We start from the raw sequence: 13,749 nt of genomic DNA on the forward strand, positions 1-13,749 counted from the left end.
GGGTATTTAGTCTATTCGAACCCATATCAGTAATAGCAAGTAGGCTATTTACAACAGCAACAAGTGAAACATTTATTTTGATATATTCCGAATTCGAATGCAACCAGGATAATTCTTGATAACATTATTTTTACAATTTGTTGGCATTGCCAAAACATTTCTCGCAGTGCACAGCCACTACGATGGCTTGGGCTGTGGGTTGACTTTTCGTTGAAGCGTATCGATTAAGTGTAACAGTTTCGCTATCTCGACGCATTGGGGGTTCCAAAAAGAAAGAAGTAAAACTGTTTTTGCATAGTCCGATTACCAACCCTTCGGCATTTGTCGCCTTTCGTAATAAACTTTAACATCCGGTTGTCGTTCTAAGATTCATTTTTCGCCCGTCCTCCACATATTTTTTTTAATTCGCTGATCTCAGGGCTACTGGTCAGCACAGAGTGTATAAAATGTTGCCTGTTTTTTATGCCCCCTTTTTGTTTCGCAGCTGCTGTTGGGCCGACTTTATCACCATGGCAGCAATATGACACTTGTGGTTGGACGCCTCGGAGTTATTTTTTTGTGGCCGTGCTTTTTGCCTGGCTAAGCATTTCCCATGATGCTGCAGAATCGCTCTGTTTGTTTGTCTTCTGGCCATGACTTCCGTTAGCCGTTTGGCTTGACTTGGCTTGCCTTTCTGCTGACTGGAGCCATAACAATTAAGACTCTCAAGGCATTTCGATGGTTCGCCTTTCAAGATGCCTCAACTTTCAACTCGGCCGGCACACGTGGCGTATGAGTAATGCGAATATGCAAAATAATCAGGCAGACACCGATGGACAGCAATAGAGAGACCGCAAAACCATTTTCGACTAACCTCAATGCACACTAATTGCTTGTCACATATGCACGTCTGTTTGTCTGTCGATGTGTATATAGTTCTGCGCAAAACTTGTTGCCATCGCCAGTCGTGTGAACCAAAAGCTTAAAAGCCAAATAGTTGCTGATGGGTAAAGGCAGTCTGGACGGGTCATAGAGCAGCGAATTGCCAATGCTCTAGGAGAAAACTATTCAGCTACTACTGTACAAACTAAATCTTGAAATACCAGGTTAACAAATATACATAACATGATTAATTTATATCATATATCAAATCATGGATATGTTCCCGAATGTCTTCAAGTGTTCCAAAGACCCACATAAGTGAGAGTATGAATCGCCTAACACTACCAGAGTCCGTCTCTAAAAGGCACAAGCCCAGGCACAAGCTGGCCCCTGTTGGAGCGGCAATCGCAATCGCAGTTGGAGTCGGAGCTGGCTTGGTAGTCGAGCTCCGAGTTGGAGTTTCAGCCGGTGTCCGTGTTGCCAAGTCAGTCGCTTTCAATTTGGCAAACGTGCAGTTCAAAGCCTAGACGCTGATTGGGGGCAAAAGTGCGCGGGATGGCGGGGGGGAAGGGGAGCTGGTGGTGGTGTTTCAGCCAAGATTAATAGCGGCCAAAGGCAACAGAGTCAAGTCGCGTCGAGAGATCTCTGGTGCGCAAGCGTGCGGTGCACACGCGATTGGCACGAGTTTCGGGCACAGAATATATACGAGTGAGTATATGAAGAAAATTAAAACCCGATTCGTAGCTGAGCTGGCCTAACAAGTTATCGCAGCTAACTCCGATTGTTGTGCAGTGTGGGAACCTGCGATCCGGCAAGGACCTGCTGCCTGAATGAGGTCACGGCCTCATTAGATCCCCCATACCAATGCGAATGCCCATAGCCATGGCATACCCATACTTATGCCAACCGATTCCCAGCCGATGTGTTCCGTTCCCAGTTCGGAGCGTGTGAACCACAACATGTCATAATCCCCTCGTTGCGACTAGTCCCTTTTTAAAATGAACTTATCAGCGCCGGGCTCTGCGAGCCTTGATTATAAATGACAACAAACAGGCGAACAAGTAGCAATAACAGCTGCTCAGCCGAAACAAAAATCACATCGAAAGGAAACAGAAATAACAGCGTCAGCGTCAGCAGCAGCAGAAGCAACAACAATAATAGTGCCCCGAAAAAAGCCGAAAAACCAAGTGAAATTCTTATAAGCCCTTTCCCACACTCGAAGACATCGACATCGAACAACGGCGACGCCTGCGCCTTTTGCCTTTGCCTTTACCATTGCCTTTGCCCTAACCATTGCCGGTTCCCCAGGACGGAAATGCGCAGCGTCTTAGTCCCACGCTCACAGAAGGGAACAGGTGCTATTCGATGCCCCTTCGACGACGGCTCTGTGGCGAGCCCTAACCCCCATCCACATCGCCCGAAATCCCTAGCCCCGCAGCCTGAAGACCGGACAACAACCCATGTACTACTGGGCTCCGGGCTCTGGGTACCGTGTGAATGTGAAAACAAAGTCAGTCGTGCATAAATGACGAACAGGCGATGCGCACAGTGGTTCCAAGCCATACAAATGCAACATTATATGAATAATATGAATAACAATACAAACTTCATGTTTACAATATATTATATACAATTTCTCTGTAATTTTATATTAAATAAGTTAAATATACATATGTAAATTAATTATATATAATTTTTCTATGATTATCATAACATTCATATCATAATTTTATCAGGATATAAAATTGAAGTTCCCTTAATATTTGATATCGATTTTCCAACGCGCTGGCACCACTGTGCGGAAACGTGGTCTTCATCTACCTGCAGCCAAAACTCATCAAGCGGCCCTTGTCGATTGTACGTGCATGGGAAAAGTACACACACAGAAGACTGGAGCTTGTGGATTCCTGTTGGAATTTATTTGGGAAATACGCGCACATAAAAAGGCCTTTACTCCTCCCCCGCCTCCTCCAGCGGGCTCACCTCTCACCCCTGCCTGGCTGTGGTTCACTGTTCAGTGTTCTTCTGTGTGTGAGAGTGCACTCAAATTTCGTACGGTGCTTGGGCTATAGCCGCTCGTGAGATCAGCCGGCGTACGATTTCACTCTTGACTGGCCATCGGCAGCGCAGCAACTTCGCCTCATATATAAATATGAGCGACGCCGGCGCAGCAGCATCAGTAAACGACCAGCTCTTGCGAGGTGCGCACACGCAACGCTCGCTGTCCACAACACAACACAACACAACACAGCATTACAGCAAAAATCAAGTAAAAGCTCCGCAAAGCAACGCAGCAATCATGTATCTGGATACGAAAAACCTGACAGCCAGCAGCACTTCAGCGCTGACAGCGGCCACAGCATCGAACACAAAGTCAACACGGCGCATGCGCAACGTGTGGAAGCCGTTGAGTCGCCTGCTGAAAGTGGGTGGCAAAGGTCGCACCACCCCACTGACCTTGGCCCATCCCAACAACGTGGATCTCAACAACACACAGCAGCAGCAACAGCAGCAGCAGGAGTTGCTCATTGAAGATGACACCAAGTCAACGCCAGAGGAGTCTATCCACAAGTACGGTCTGGAGCTGAGGCAATTGCCGGAGGAGCTGGAGCAGGAGTCCCTCACCCAGCCGCCCAACACACCCACTTTGATAAGCAGCGTGCATGTGGACAAGGTCAGCGCCCAGAGCTGCGGCAACTGCCAGCATGGACGCAACTGCCAGCACCGACATCACAGCAGCAACATCAACAGCAGTAGCAGTAGCAGCAGCAGCAGCAGCAACAACATGAACAGCAGCAGCAGCAACATGAACAGCAGCAGCAGTGCAACACAGTTGCCCAGCAATCTCTGGGATCTGCAGTTGCCGCTTCAGTACATCAGCACGGATAATGGCACCTTCTTCTGGGCCAACACCCAGGATCGAGTGGACGATGATCTCCTGCACGCCCTGCTCTGCCAGAGCTTCAGTCAGCTGCCCGGAACGCTCTGCTAGTTGTACTCCACCACCCACAATCACCTCACCCCATCACTGGAATAGATCTCATGCTCATGGGGGTCGTACCCCTAATTATTGTAATTTCATTTATTTATTTCCCCGCGCAATATTAACGTTGTTGATGTGATACTAATTTGCATGTAAAATTAAACATAAACATAATCATTTTGTACAATACAGATGAAGATAACAAGCAAATGTTTTATTATTGTTTGGGTTTCGGGGGAAGGAGTCTGATAATAAAAACCAGTGTGTTTTAGGGTTTTATGGCTATTCGAACTGATAGTTTGATTCGTTGTTGATGCGATTAACAACTTGGACCTTCGTTTGCTTAATCGTCACCTTAAGGAACAAATTATATTGATCCATCATCTTGGGGTACCAGACATAAAAAATTGATAATGGCACCTATTCCGCTTTATCATTCTGGGGGATCGGAAAGAAGAACCCGATCTTCTGAAGTACAGACGACATAACGGAAGAACGAAGATCGGAGCAAAGGATAACGGAAGCAATGTTATGAGTGGAACCTAATGAGCCCTGACAGATGAGCGGTCTGCACAGACGGGTTGGTAAGACGATCGAAGGAGCTGAAAGGAGTGGTAGATGTGCAAACTGGTATCATCTTGCGGTGAATGTCACATCGATGCTCCCGGACTATATGTACAAGAATTAAGGGTGATTGCAAGCCAATATCCTGTGCTAATGTCCCCAGTTAGGCGCTCAAGTCAATGGACCTCTTCACTGGAAGGAGGAACTTTTTCATGGGCATATCACACTACCAAATCATTGATGAAATTTGGGTTATATTCACATATTCTGGAGTTAAGCTCGATATGGCAAACGAAAACCAGCCATTATCAGGGGTACTGATAAGCTTGCGGTTAAATGGGAATATCCGTCAAATTAGCTCTGCCTCATTTGGGGAAGTTGGTTCCAATAATTATCAGCTCAACCACAAGACACGTTGCAAAAACGGATATAAAACAGGAAACTTGAAACCCACAAACACGAAATTTGCGGTTCAACTATACTGTATTTTTTTAGGAAACATTTGGATAAACAATTTGGATAAACGAATACAAAATGAAAAGATATAAGATCCGAAAATAATTAGTTATTGATAAACATTTTAAGGCTAGTTTTACGAAATGGTGCATTTCTTTAAAGAAATGGAATAATTTGGCTAAGACACGAATGAAAATTTCTGAACAAATTACAAATTTGCGATGCTGACCATATCGAATCGCAACAACTGATATCCGTTTCACTTTCGCTACACCACTGTGATCACCCCAATTAACAAGTCGTTTACTCATGTCTCATAAATTCGTAGGGTTGTATTTTTCGTTTTAGACAAAAGGATGACTTTGACGTACAAAAGATGGTCCTGCTCATTGTTCCGACTTTACGACCGATCCCGTCTAGCATTTCTCTTCGCGCAAAAGACGGAAGAGCTCAGCGGGTTGGGCGCCGGAGACCTGCAGGGCGCAGTTGAAGTTCTCCAGCAGGCAGGAGTTAGCCAACTCGGCACGATACTTTCCATTGGTAACGCACACCGGCTGGTAGATCATCGAGCAGGGCTTGAAGCACTCCTTCACCTCCAGCTTGAAGTTGCCCAACTTCTCGTGCAGATTGTCGACGAACTCAGAGCTGCACCAGGCGGCATCGGTGGCAGCATAGGCTATGGAATCACATCGATGTTAGAGATCGCAATCTTTACTATTTTATTTGTATTTTACTCACCCTGCACGTTGTTCCTTTCGCGGCGACAATTGTGGGACAAAAGGTTGCAGGTGCTGGCAAACTCCTTGAAGTTCTGCCCATCAGTTCCGCATACTGGCTTGTAGATACTGGGACAAAAAGTTGGACAGGCGGTATCGTTCGTGGACACTGTATTTCCATATACACAGGCCACCAGCACCAGGCAGCAGAGGGTCAAAGTTTGGCTCATCATTTTGAAGTTGTTTTACTTTCGTTGTTTATTATTTGGTTTCTACCGACGAATGGGTTCTCTCTGTAGTAGCTGTCGATCTCAATTGGTATGACTGTCTGAAGTTTCATTGATTTTTATATATTTTTATGGCACTCTCTAGCTACTAGTAGATAGTTTATCAGTTATAGAGTGAAGATAAGAGCGGCTTCTTATCAGCGAGCCAAACAAAAACTCGTTTATATAGTCTACAAAGTTCTACAAGGCACCGGCACTGTTTCGGTGAGTAACTGTGCTTATACCCTTAAAGGGGGTATACCTATTACGAGAATATGTTTGTTGGGCTTTTACATTCATTATACTAACTTACACGTTATTCGCAAGTGAAATGTTTTGTTTTGCGGTTTCTGTCAAACTTTCCGTTACTTGCAAGTTTCTGAATAAGTAGACACTTGCATAATTATTAAGAAAATGACATTTTTGAAAACCGCAGAATTTTGAAGATTCGGTTGATAGTGCATTATTTGATTTTGGTATAAAATGGGTGACCACTGTTGTGGATACTCGCATTTGTGGAGTCTCAACGCTTCAAGTGACTTTACATTAGTAAGTTTCTTACCAAGTCCTACAGGATTAGGCACCATTAGTTAGTTTCCTACCAAGACCTACAGGATTAGGCACCTACAAAATGGGCGACAAGAAGAATCTCCTCCTGCTGTTCGATCATCCGACGGAGCCCGTGTTCATGGACAAAGGTGGCGATGGCACCTTGTTCAATGTACCCGACCACTACCTGACCGATCAGTACACGAAGATCTGCAAGAAGGCGCAGTACCGGATCGGCGGTAGTAAAGCGAGAATGATAGACCTCAAGGAGATCTCCATTCCCGATCTCAGCTTCCCCATGTCCTTGGGCCGTACCGAGCAGTTCTCACTGATGCTGAAGTCCCACCGCCAGATGGCGGGCCACCTGATCGAGGTCTTTACCAAACTGCTTTCCGTGGAGGATCTCCTAAGTGTGGCCGCCTATGCCAGGGATCGTGTTAACCCTGTAATGTTTCATTATGCCCTATCGGTGGCTCTGCTCCATCGTCCTGACACCCAGGGCCTAGATCTGCCATCCTTTGCGCAAAGCTTTCCAGATCGATTCATCGACTCGCAGGTACTGCGCTCAGTACGCGAGCAATCGTTCGTGGTGGAGGAATCGGAGTCGCGGGTTCCGATTGTTGTACCAGTTAACTATACCGCCTCCGATCTGGATCACGAGCACCGTCTGTGGTACTTCCGCGAGGATCTGGGCATCAACCTGCACCACTGGCACTGGCATCTCGTCTATCCCATCGAGATCAGCGATGGCGCCGATCGCCGGATAGTGGATAAGGATCGCCGTGGCGAGCTCTTCTACTATATGCACCAGCAGGTGATGGCCCGCTACAACGCCGAGCGATTGAGCAATCACATGGCCCGGGTTCAGCCGCTTAACGACTTGGATGAACCCATTGCCGAGGGCTACTTCCCCAAGATGGACTCCACGGTGGCCAGTCGGGCCTATCCTCCGCGATTCGATGACACCCAGCTGAGCGATGTCGACCGCCCGGCCAACCAGATCAAAGTGGGGCTCAACGACATGAAGCGGTGGATCGATCGCATCTACCAAGCCATCCACCAGGGCTACGTTTTGGATGTGAGTCTTGGCAATTCTCCTTTCAATAAGTTTTCATGAAGTCCCTAATCGAATTTTCCAGACTAACAATGAAAGGATTCAGTTGGATGAAGTAAAGGGCATTGACTACCTCGGCAACATTATTGAAGCCTCCGTATTGTCGCCCAATACAGCACTGGTAAGATGAGCTACTTTGCCACTCCTATGCATAGTTACTAGATTATCCAATCTGCAGTACGGTGATGTGCACAACATGGGTCACGTCTTGATCTCGTACTCCCACGATCCGACCAACAAGCATTTGGAGAACCAGGGTGTGATGGGGGACTCTACCACTGCGATGCGCGACCCAGTCTTCTACAAGTGGCACGCGTTCATTGACAACATTTTCCAGGAGCACAAGGGGCGGCTTCCGGCCTACACCGAGGAAGACCTGAGCTATCCCGGCATTACGGTGCAAAACATCAATGTGATTAGCCAGGATAGGATCAACAGGATAACCACCTTCTGGCAGGAGTCGGATGTGGATATGTCCCGTGGCGTCGACTTTGTGCCCCGTGGCAGTGTCGTTGCTCGATTCACCCATCTGCAGCACAACCCATTCACCTACTCCATTAATGTGGTCAACTCCACCGGAGCCACCAAGTTCGGCTACGTGCGCATCTTCATGGCGCCCAAGCTGGATGATCGCAACGCTCCCATGTTTATGGCGGACCAGCGCCGCATGATGATTGAGCTGGACAAGGTTGGGATTTCGATTCCACCCGGACAACATAGGTTTGTACGCAGCTCCACGGAATCGAGTGTAACCATTCCGTTTAACCGCACTTTCCGCAATCTGGACAACAACCGTGGGGCTGCGAATTCTGCGGAGGAGTTGGAGAACTTTTTCTGCGGCTGCGGTTGGCCCAATCACATGTTGGTCCCAAAGGGTCGTGTTGAGGGCATGAGCTTTGAGTTGTTCGTCATGATTTCCAACTATGACAATGAAAGGGTAAGTGACTCAAAGGAATCGATGGAGTTGTCCTGACGTTTCACCATCTCCAGGTTGACCAGACACTTGTGGGTAGCTGCAGCGATGCCGCCTCCTACTGTGGAGTCCGTGATCGCCTTTACCCAGATCGCCGCTCCATGGGCTTCCCCTTCGATCGCGTGCCTCGCATGAGTGCAGTTTTGCTGAAGGACTTCCTAACGCCCAACATGAGCACTGTGGAAGTCAACATTACCCACGAGGACCGCACTGTAAAGCTTCCCTAATTGGCGAACTTATCCTGAGCTATATGTATCCATGTATATCTATATTATAAATGTAGCAATTCGGTTTTAAAAGTGCATTGTATTTTATTTAAAAATAATTGTATGTATATCTCCGTTTTGTTTTGTAAGTAAGAGTATCTAAACGTGTTCTAAAAAATGTTGACTTACCTTCTGGAAACTTTATTTTACTTGTCTGCTGTCTGGGAAAGATCTATTTTCATAACAGCATCATCAGTATTCTCGCTACTATCTTGTTTATTACAGATATCAACGATTCTTTCTGAAATTATTGATAATATCGGGGAAGAAACTTCTATATTACTCTTATTGCTATGGTTGTGATATCATTGTTTACCAACAAGTTGAGGCAATGTTTTTCTTTTGGCAAATGACTTATGTTTTTTTAGGAACTGCGTGGTACTTTTTTCATCATTTTATCGGATGTTTTGATTGTTGGCAATCTGGTGTTTTGATTATGTTATCAACGTTCTAATGATTTCATTTAAAACATTTAACAATAATTTCCCGTTCATTATAAAATAGTTATCAAGACCCAAGTTTTAAAAAAATCCCCCATTCCCTTCACTTCCAATAGTTTTGACAAATGATCTTGTTTCTCGCCACACATTTCGGTCTAATTCGGTTACAACATTCCGACCGCCCACATGGTTGCACAGTTCATCGAAACGGCCCATCTCCATGGGGCATAATGGTAATTGAGGCCTCTCGTCGCGCCGCACAGAAGACGAGATGGGATGGGGGGAATCCCAATAGCCGGCGGTGGCCAAGGGAGCGTGGTGGCCGGGCCTAATCACCGTTTAATGGTGTTCACACACTTGTTGCTGACGGCGCCCTCCATAGACCTGGCCAAAACCAACAGGCCTGGCCAATCAATGACCGCTAAGCGAATGCTCGTCACGCACGCGAAGGCCGCTCCGCTGGTCATCGAGAATTGGGTACACACGCGTCCATTAAACCCATCAAACCGAAGACTACGAGCCACAACCCATTCCCATTCCCAGTCCCATTCCCAGTCCCATTCTCACTCCCATTTTCACAATCCCAGATCCGAAGCCTAACACAAAGAACCACGGCCAAGACAGCGCGGCACAGGATCAGGTTGACTCGGTGCACAGGTATGCAAATGAGCCACTGCCCATCCAGATAGCCATCGGAGTCGCGTCCCCCCGGACTCATCGCTATCATCGCCCATCGGCATGAACAGTGTCATCAGCATTATCAACGGCATTCCATGATGGGTTCTTTCTTCCAATTTTCAATTCTTTCGTGCAGACAAGCCTCGCTTTGCATACCAAATTAATTATGTGCTGTCAAAGGCAATTTAACAAAAACTTATATTGCTACTTAATTTACGTCACGGCGCTACCAGAACTTCTTCGCTTTTGAATGGGTATACGTGTTCTAGCATAGATATAGGGAATATATATTTCGGATTTTTATAAATACCAATTTATATAAACTTATATAAATGATTAGTATGTCTAAGCATGTGTATCCGTTAAGGAAATCATCTGTACTAGCAATTTCGTGCTAACTAGTAATAAAGCTAAATCTAAATTACCTTGTATATCTCAGTAAAGAAAGAGTATTTGAAGAGTCGGATATTTTCGAATTGTTCCCGATCTTTCTGGTTATTCATGTTGGTCTTTCATTTGATTTTACCCAACTCCTCCGTTTGCCCCTCCCCGGCTGTCGACATCAATTTGCATTTTTAGTGTAGGAGAAATGCGTTTGAGATTGATAGAGAAGGACGGACAGAGTGTGTGAAAGAGTGGGAATCGTGTGAGGGACCTGCGTCGGATTGTGATTCCCTAGCCAAGGCGATTATCTTTTGCGGCAACTGTTTTTATGCCCAATTTCAACGTCCGCCTCGAGACACCTTGGCATGTGAATCGATGTCTTGAGGTGTTGACGTCTACATGTTGCATTTTAATTGTGGTTTTTGGTGTTTGGTTCTCGGTATTGCAATCTTGGGGTTTTCCCCGCCTGTCGGTCGGCCTTTCTCCACTCCCTCGCCGACTCATAAATAAGTTGTACGACAAGCGACAACCAGCCAACAGTCACCAGCCCGTTTGCCAGGAGCTGCCGTGAAGTTATGCGCACGATATCCATATTTGGACGCACACAGGTGGCGATGGTGGCCTTAGCCAAGGTGATAGCCATAACACTTGGCTCTTGGCCAACTTGGCTTGCGGCGAGCACATCACACCTTCTGGCCACAATGGCCACAAGACAAGGCTGGCCACAAGGTTGACCATTTTGGGACAGCGCTATCCGAGGAATTGACTTTCTTGTGGAGCGTGGGCTGGTTTCTTGCAGGATGTGCCGGAGTCGCACTTCTATTCAATGACCCAGTTAGAGGGGTATTTTAATTGCGCCGAAGTCAATTATAGCATTCCCTCTAAGATTCTAAAAGAGCTGGAATTGTAGAGAGATTCCTAGACACTTCGACCCAATAGTTAGTTGACTTAACAGAAGTCAAATAACTGCATGGAATGGGAAATAACAAAACACAATAAACAATTTTTATATGTCCTTCTGTCCTATGAAATTACTTGGAATAGTGGTGTTATGGATTCACTGTTGTTGTTATGATATTCATTCATTAGTTTGTTTACTCACTCCATTGATTGTTTACCTTTTACTAACCAGCTCATATTAGTAAACAATAAACAGATACAACCCATACTCATTCCCTCTTTTATAATCAACTCTTATGGAGTAAACTACCCCGAAATCATCGGCAAGTAATTCAAGTGTTTTCTCTTGTTTTATCATGCTCTGGAAATAACTCGAATATCTCTGCCAGCAGTGGTTCTTATCTGGCACGTTGACTTCGGTGACAATATTTATGCTAGGACAACAAGCGATTCATTCATGTGGAATGCCAAGCGAATCATAACAATCTCAGTGAAGATAAACAAAGTGTTTTCTTATAGTGGTGTAACCCAAAACCCCAGCCCAATTATAAGATGAATGAATTTGATTTTGATATTTCTTGTTTTGTATTTTGTACGTTTGTTTTAAAGCTCTTTTTTCTTTGTTCTATCACATTATCTTAATAACTAATGGAAGCGCTGGATCGCCGAGATTGTTGGGGAGTTAAAGCCGCTGGTGCTATCACAATGTTTTGTAGAGTTCTTAAAGCTTGAAGATTGAAGGGTGAGGCATTGGGTTCTTAAGCCTGAGCCCAACGATCCTGGAACTGCATGGAGTAGCACATGGCGGGCTCAACGCTGGCGACTGGCTGGAGGTTGGTGGTCCAGAAGAAGGTGCCGGCGGTGGTGCGAGCAAAGCGAACTGGGACATAGACGTCCTCCTCCTCCTCGACCTCCTGCTCCTGTTCGTGGACAATCTCGAACTCCTGAGAGTGGGCCAATTGGGCCAGCTTCTCGTTGGCGGCGTTCTCATCGATCTCGGCATAGTAGGCCTCCTCAACCTGGGCGTTGCGCAGATTGTCGACGGATTCTAGGGATTCCAGAGAGCCCTGAGGCTTCTGCTGCTGGCGCTGCTTCTGTTGCTTCTTGAAGAGCGTCTTCAGGACCTGCTTGATGCTGTAGCTGGTCTTCATCTTGTTGTTGGTGGTGGCGACGACAACGACTTGTTGGCACATTTTTGGTTGAAATTATATGGGTAGTTTTGTAAGAGTGCGTGTGTTGCTTGAAAGGCTGACGATGTCAGAATGATTTCCCAACCGGCAAACGGACGGCTTTTATAGACGGCCCGGCTCGAAGTGCATTTCCTGTGCGCTCGAGCGACAGAGAGGGCGAGAACGGACCCCTGCCAACGACACGCACCGCAGACAGGGAGGGGTATACAAACAGAGACAGAAACGGAGTACGGAGTACGGAGACCCTCGCCCTCAAAGAGCCGAGATAATCGGGACCGGGGCGGAGAACCTGAAATACGACGCTCGCCAGGAGTCGGGGGAAGTTCCAGGAGCAGGTAGAGACGAGACGGGATGAGACGCGAGAAGAGTGCATCGGCTAAGGAAACAAACCCCTACAAAAACTGCAACTGTCCGACGAGTGTGGGAAACAATTTTTCGTTGGCCTCAAAATTTTCGGAAACGTATTCAAGTGCTGCGAGAAATCCCCAGAGAGGACCTGAAAAAAATCACCAACACACCGACAAACCAGGACACACCGATACGGGGCAGGTGTTCCTTGGTAAAATTTCTCACGACACCGAAGGAAGCCCAGGATCAACAACGGGGATCACATCATGGAAAAGGAGTTGCAAATTGTATTCCTAATGGGCAATCAACATAAAGGCAGGCAGAGGATAGGGGACCCTTTCTGAGGCTCGAATCCGCAGGACCATTCCCACGCATTCCCACACATTGCTTCGTCCTGGCTCTGGTTTCGTGCACATAAAGAGGGCATAGGGGATTTTGGGGTTGGATCTTCTATTTGTATAGGCATCTCGAATCACTTGTTATGGTGTTTTGATTTCCAACTTTCCCACAGGGCTCGATGCATCCATTTACCACTAGCAAAAACCACCACCACCAATAAAATACGGACTTGCCACTTGTCTTCAATTTGAAAACACTCCCCAGGGGTGAGCTGGGAATCTTATAGATATTTTAATTAATTCCCTTTCTTGCGGCCCAAGTGTGCTGAACGTGTGGAGCGATAGGGAGGGTTACTTCAATATCGTTTCCAGGGAGTGGGATTACCCGATAAGGCGCAGGGAGAAAGTGTGTGCAAAGCGAGCTGAGGGCGAGATACGAACGCGTACTTGGAGATACGTTTTAATGACTTGTTGTTTGGCTAGGGGATCGGATCCTGTTTTAATGGTTCGCTTTTTATCAGTGCCACTAATGGATCACACAGATTGCACCCCCCGGCAAGAATAGTTGACTAGCTGTTTATGGGAAAAAATCAAATGAAATGAGACTCAAGATCCAAGTTGTAAAGTGGGAGTCTTCTGGGGGGATATCCCACTATCTGGGAGCCTCCTGTCAAGGGGCCATTGACAGCTTACACTTGGCGGTGGTGGCCGGGAATGATGATG

At 46.5% G+C, this 13,749-nt stretch overlaps 4 protein-coding genes across 4 annotated transcripts; 2 read left to right on the top strand and 2 right to left on the bottom strand.

Moving 5' to 3' along the window:
• Positions 1 to 3,083: 3,083 nt before the first annotated feature.
• Positions 3,084 to 3,951, top strand: LOC122620661 (enhancer of split M2 protein). The gene has a single exon (XM_043798242.1). The coding sequence runs from the start codon at positions 3,161 to 3,163 to the stop codon at positions 3,851 to 3,853; it is 693 nt and encodes a 230-aa protein (XP_043654177.1). The 5' UTR covers positions 3,084 to 3,160; the 3' UTR covers positions 3,854 to 3,951.
• Positions 3,952 to 5,171: 1,220 nt separating this feature from the next.
• On the bottom strand, positions 5,172 to 5,914 carry LOC122620663 (enhancer of split M1 protein). The gene is made up of 2 exons (XM_043798245.1): positions 5,603 to 5,914; positions 5,172 to 5,540 (listed from the first exon to the last, which is right to left on the bottom strand). The coding sequence occupies exons 1-2, from the start codon at positions 5,811 to 5,813 to the stop codon at positions 5,281 to 5,283; spliced, it is 471 nt and encodes a 156-aa protein (XP_043654180.1). The 5' UTR covers positions 5,814 to 5,914; the 3' UTR covers positions 5,172 to 5,280.
• Positions 5,915 to 6,027: 113 nt separating this feature from the next.
• On the top strand, positions 6,028 to 8,709 carry LOC122618920 (phenoloxidase 3-like). The gene is made up of 4 exons (XM_043795513.1): positions 6,028 to 7,473; positions 7,535 to 7,630; positions 7,688 to 8,446; positions 8,500 to 8,709. Exons 1-4 carry the CDS (start codon positions 6,478 to 6,480, stop codon positions 8,707 to 8,709), a joined length of 2,061 nt encoding a protein of 686 aa, XP_043651448.1. The 5' UTR covers positions 6,028 to 6,477.
• A 3,066-nt stretch (positions 8,710 to 11,775) lies between these two features.
• LOC122621705 (enhancer of split malpha protein) lies at positions 11,776 to 12,376 on the bottom strand. Its single transcript, XM_043799660.1, has one exon. The coding sequence runs from the start codon at positions 12,341 to 12,343 to the stop codon at positions 11,909 to 11,911; it is 435 nt and encodes a 144-aa protein (XP_043655595.1). The 5' UTR covers positions 12,344 to 12,376; the 3' UTR covers positions 11,776 to 11,908.
• Positions 12,377 to 13,749: the final 1,373 nt, after the last annotated feature.

This window comes from Drosophila teissieri, chromosome 3R, assembly GCF_016746235.2.
Source record: "Drosophila teissieri strain GT53w chromosome 3R, Prin_Dtei_1.1, whole genome shotgun sequence".
NCBI classification, from domain to species: domain Eukaryota; kingdom Metazoa; phylum Arthropoda; class Insecta; order Diptera; family Drosophilidae; genus Drosophila; species Drosophila teissieri.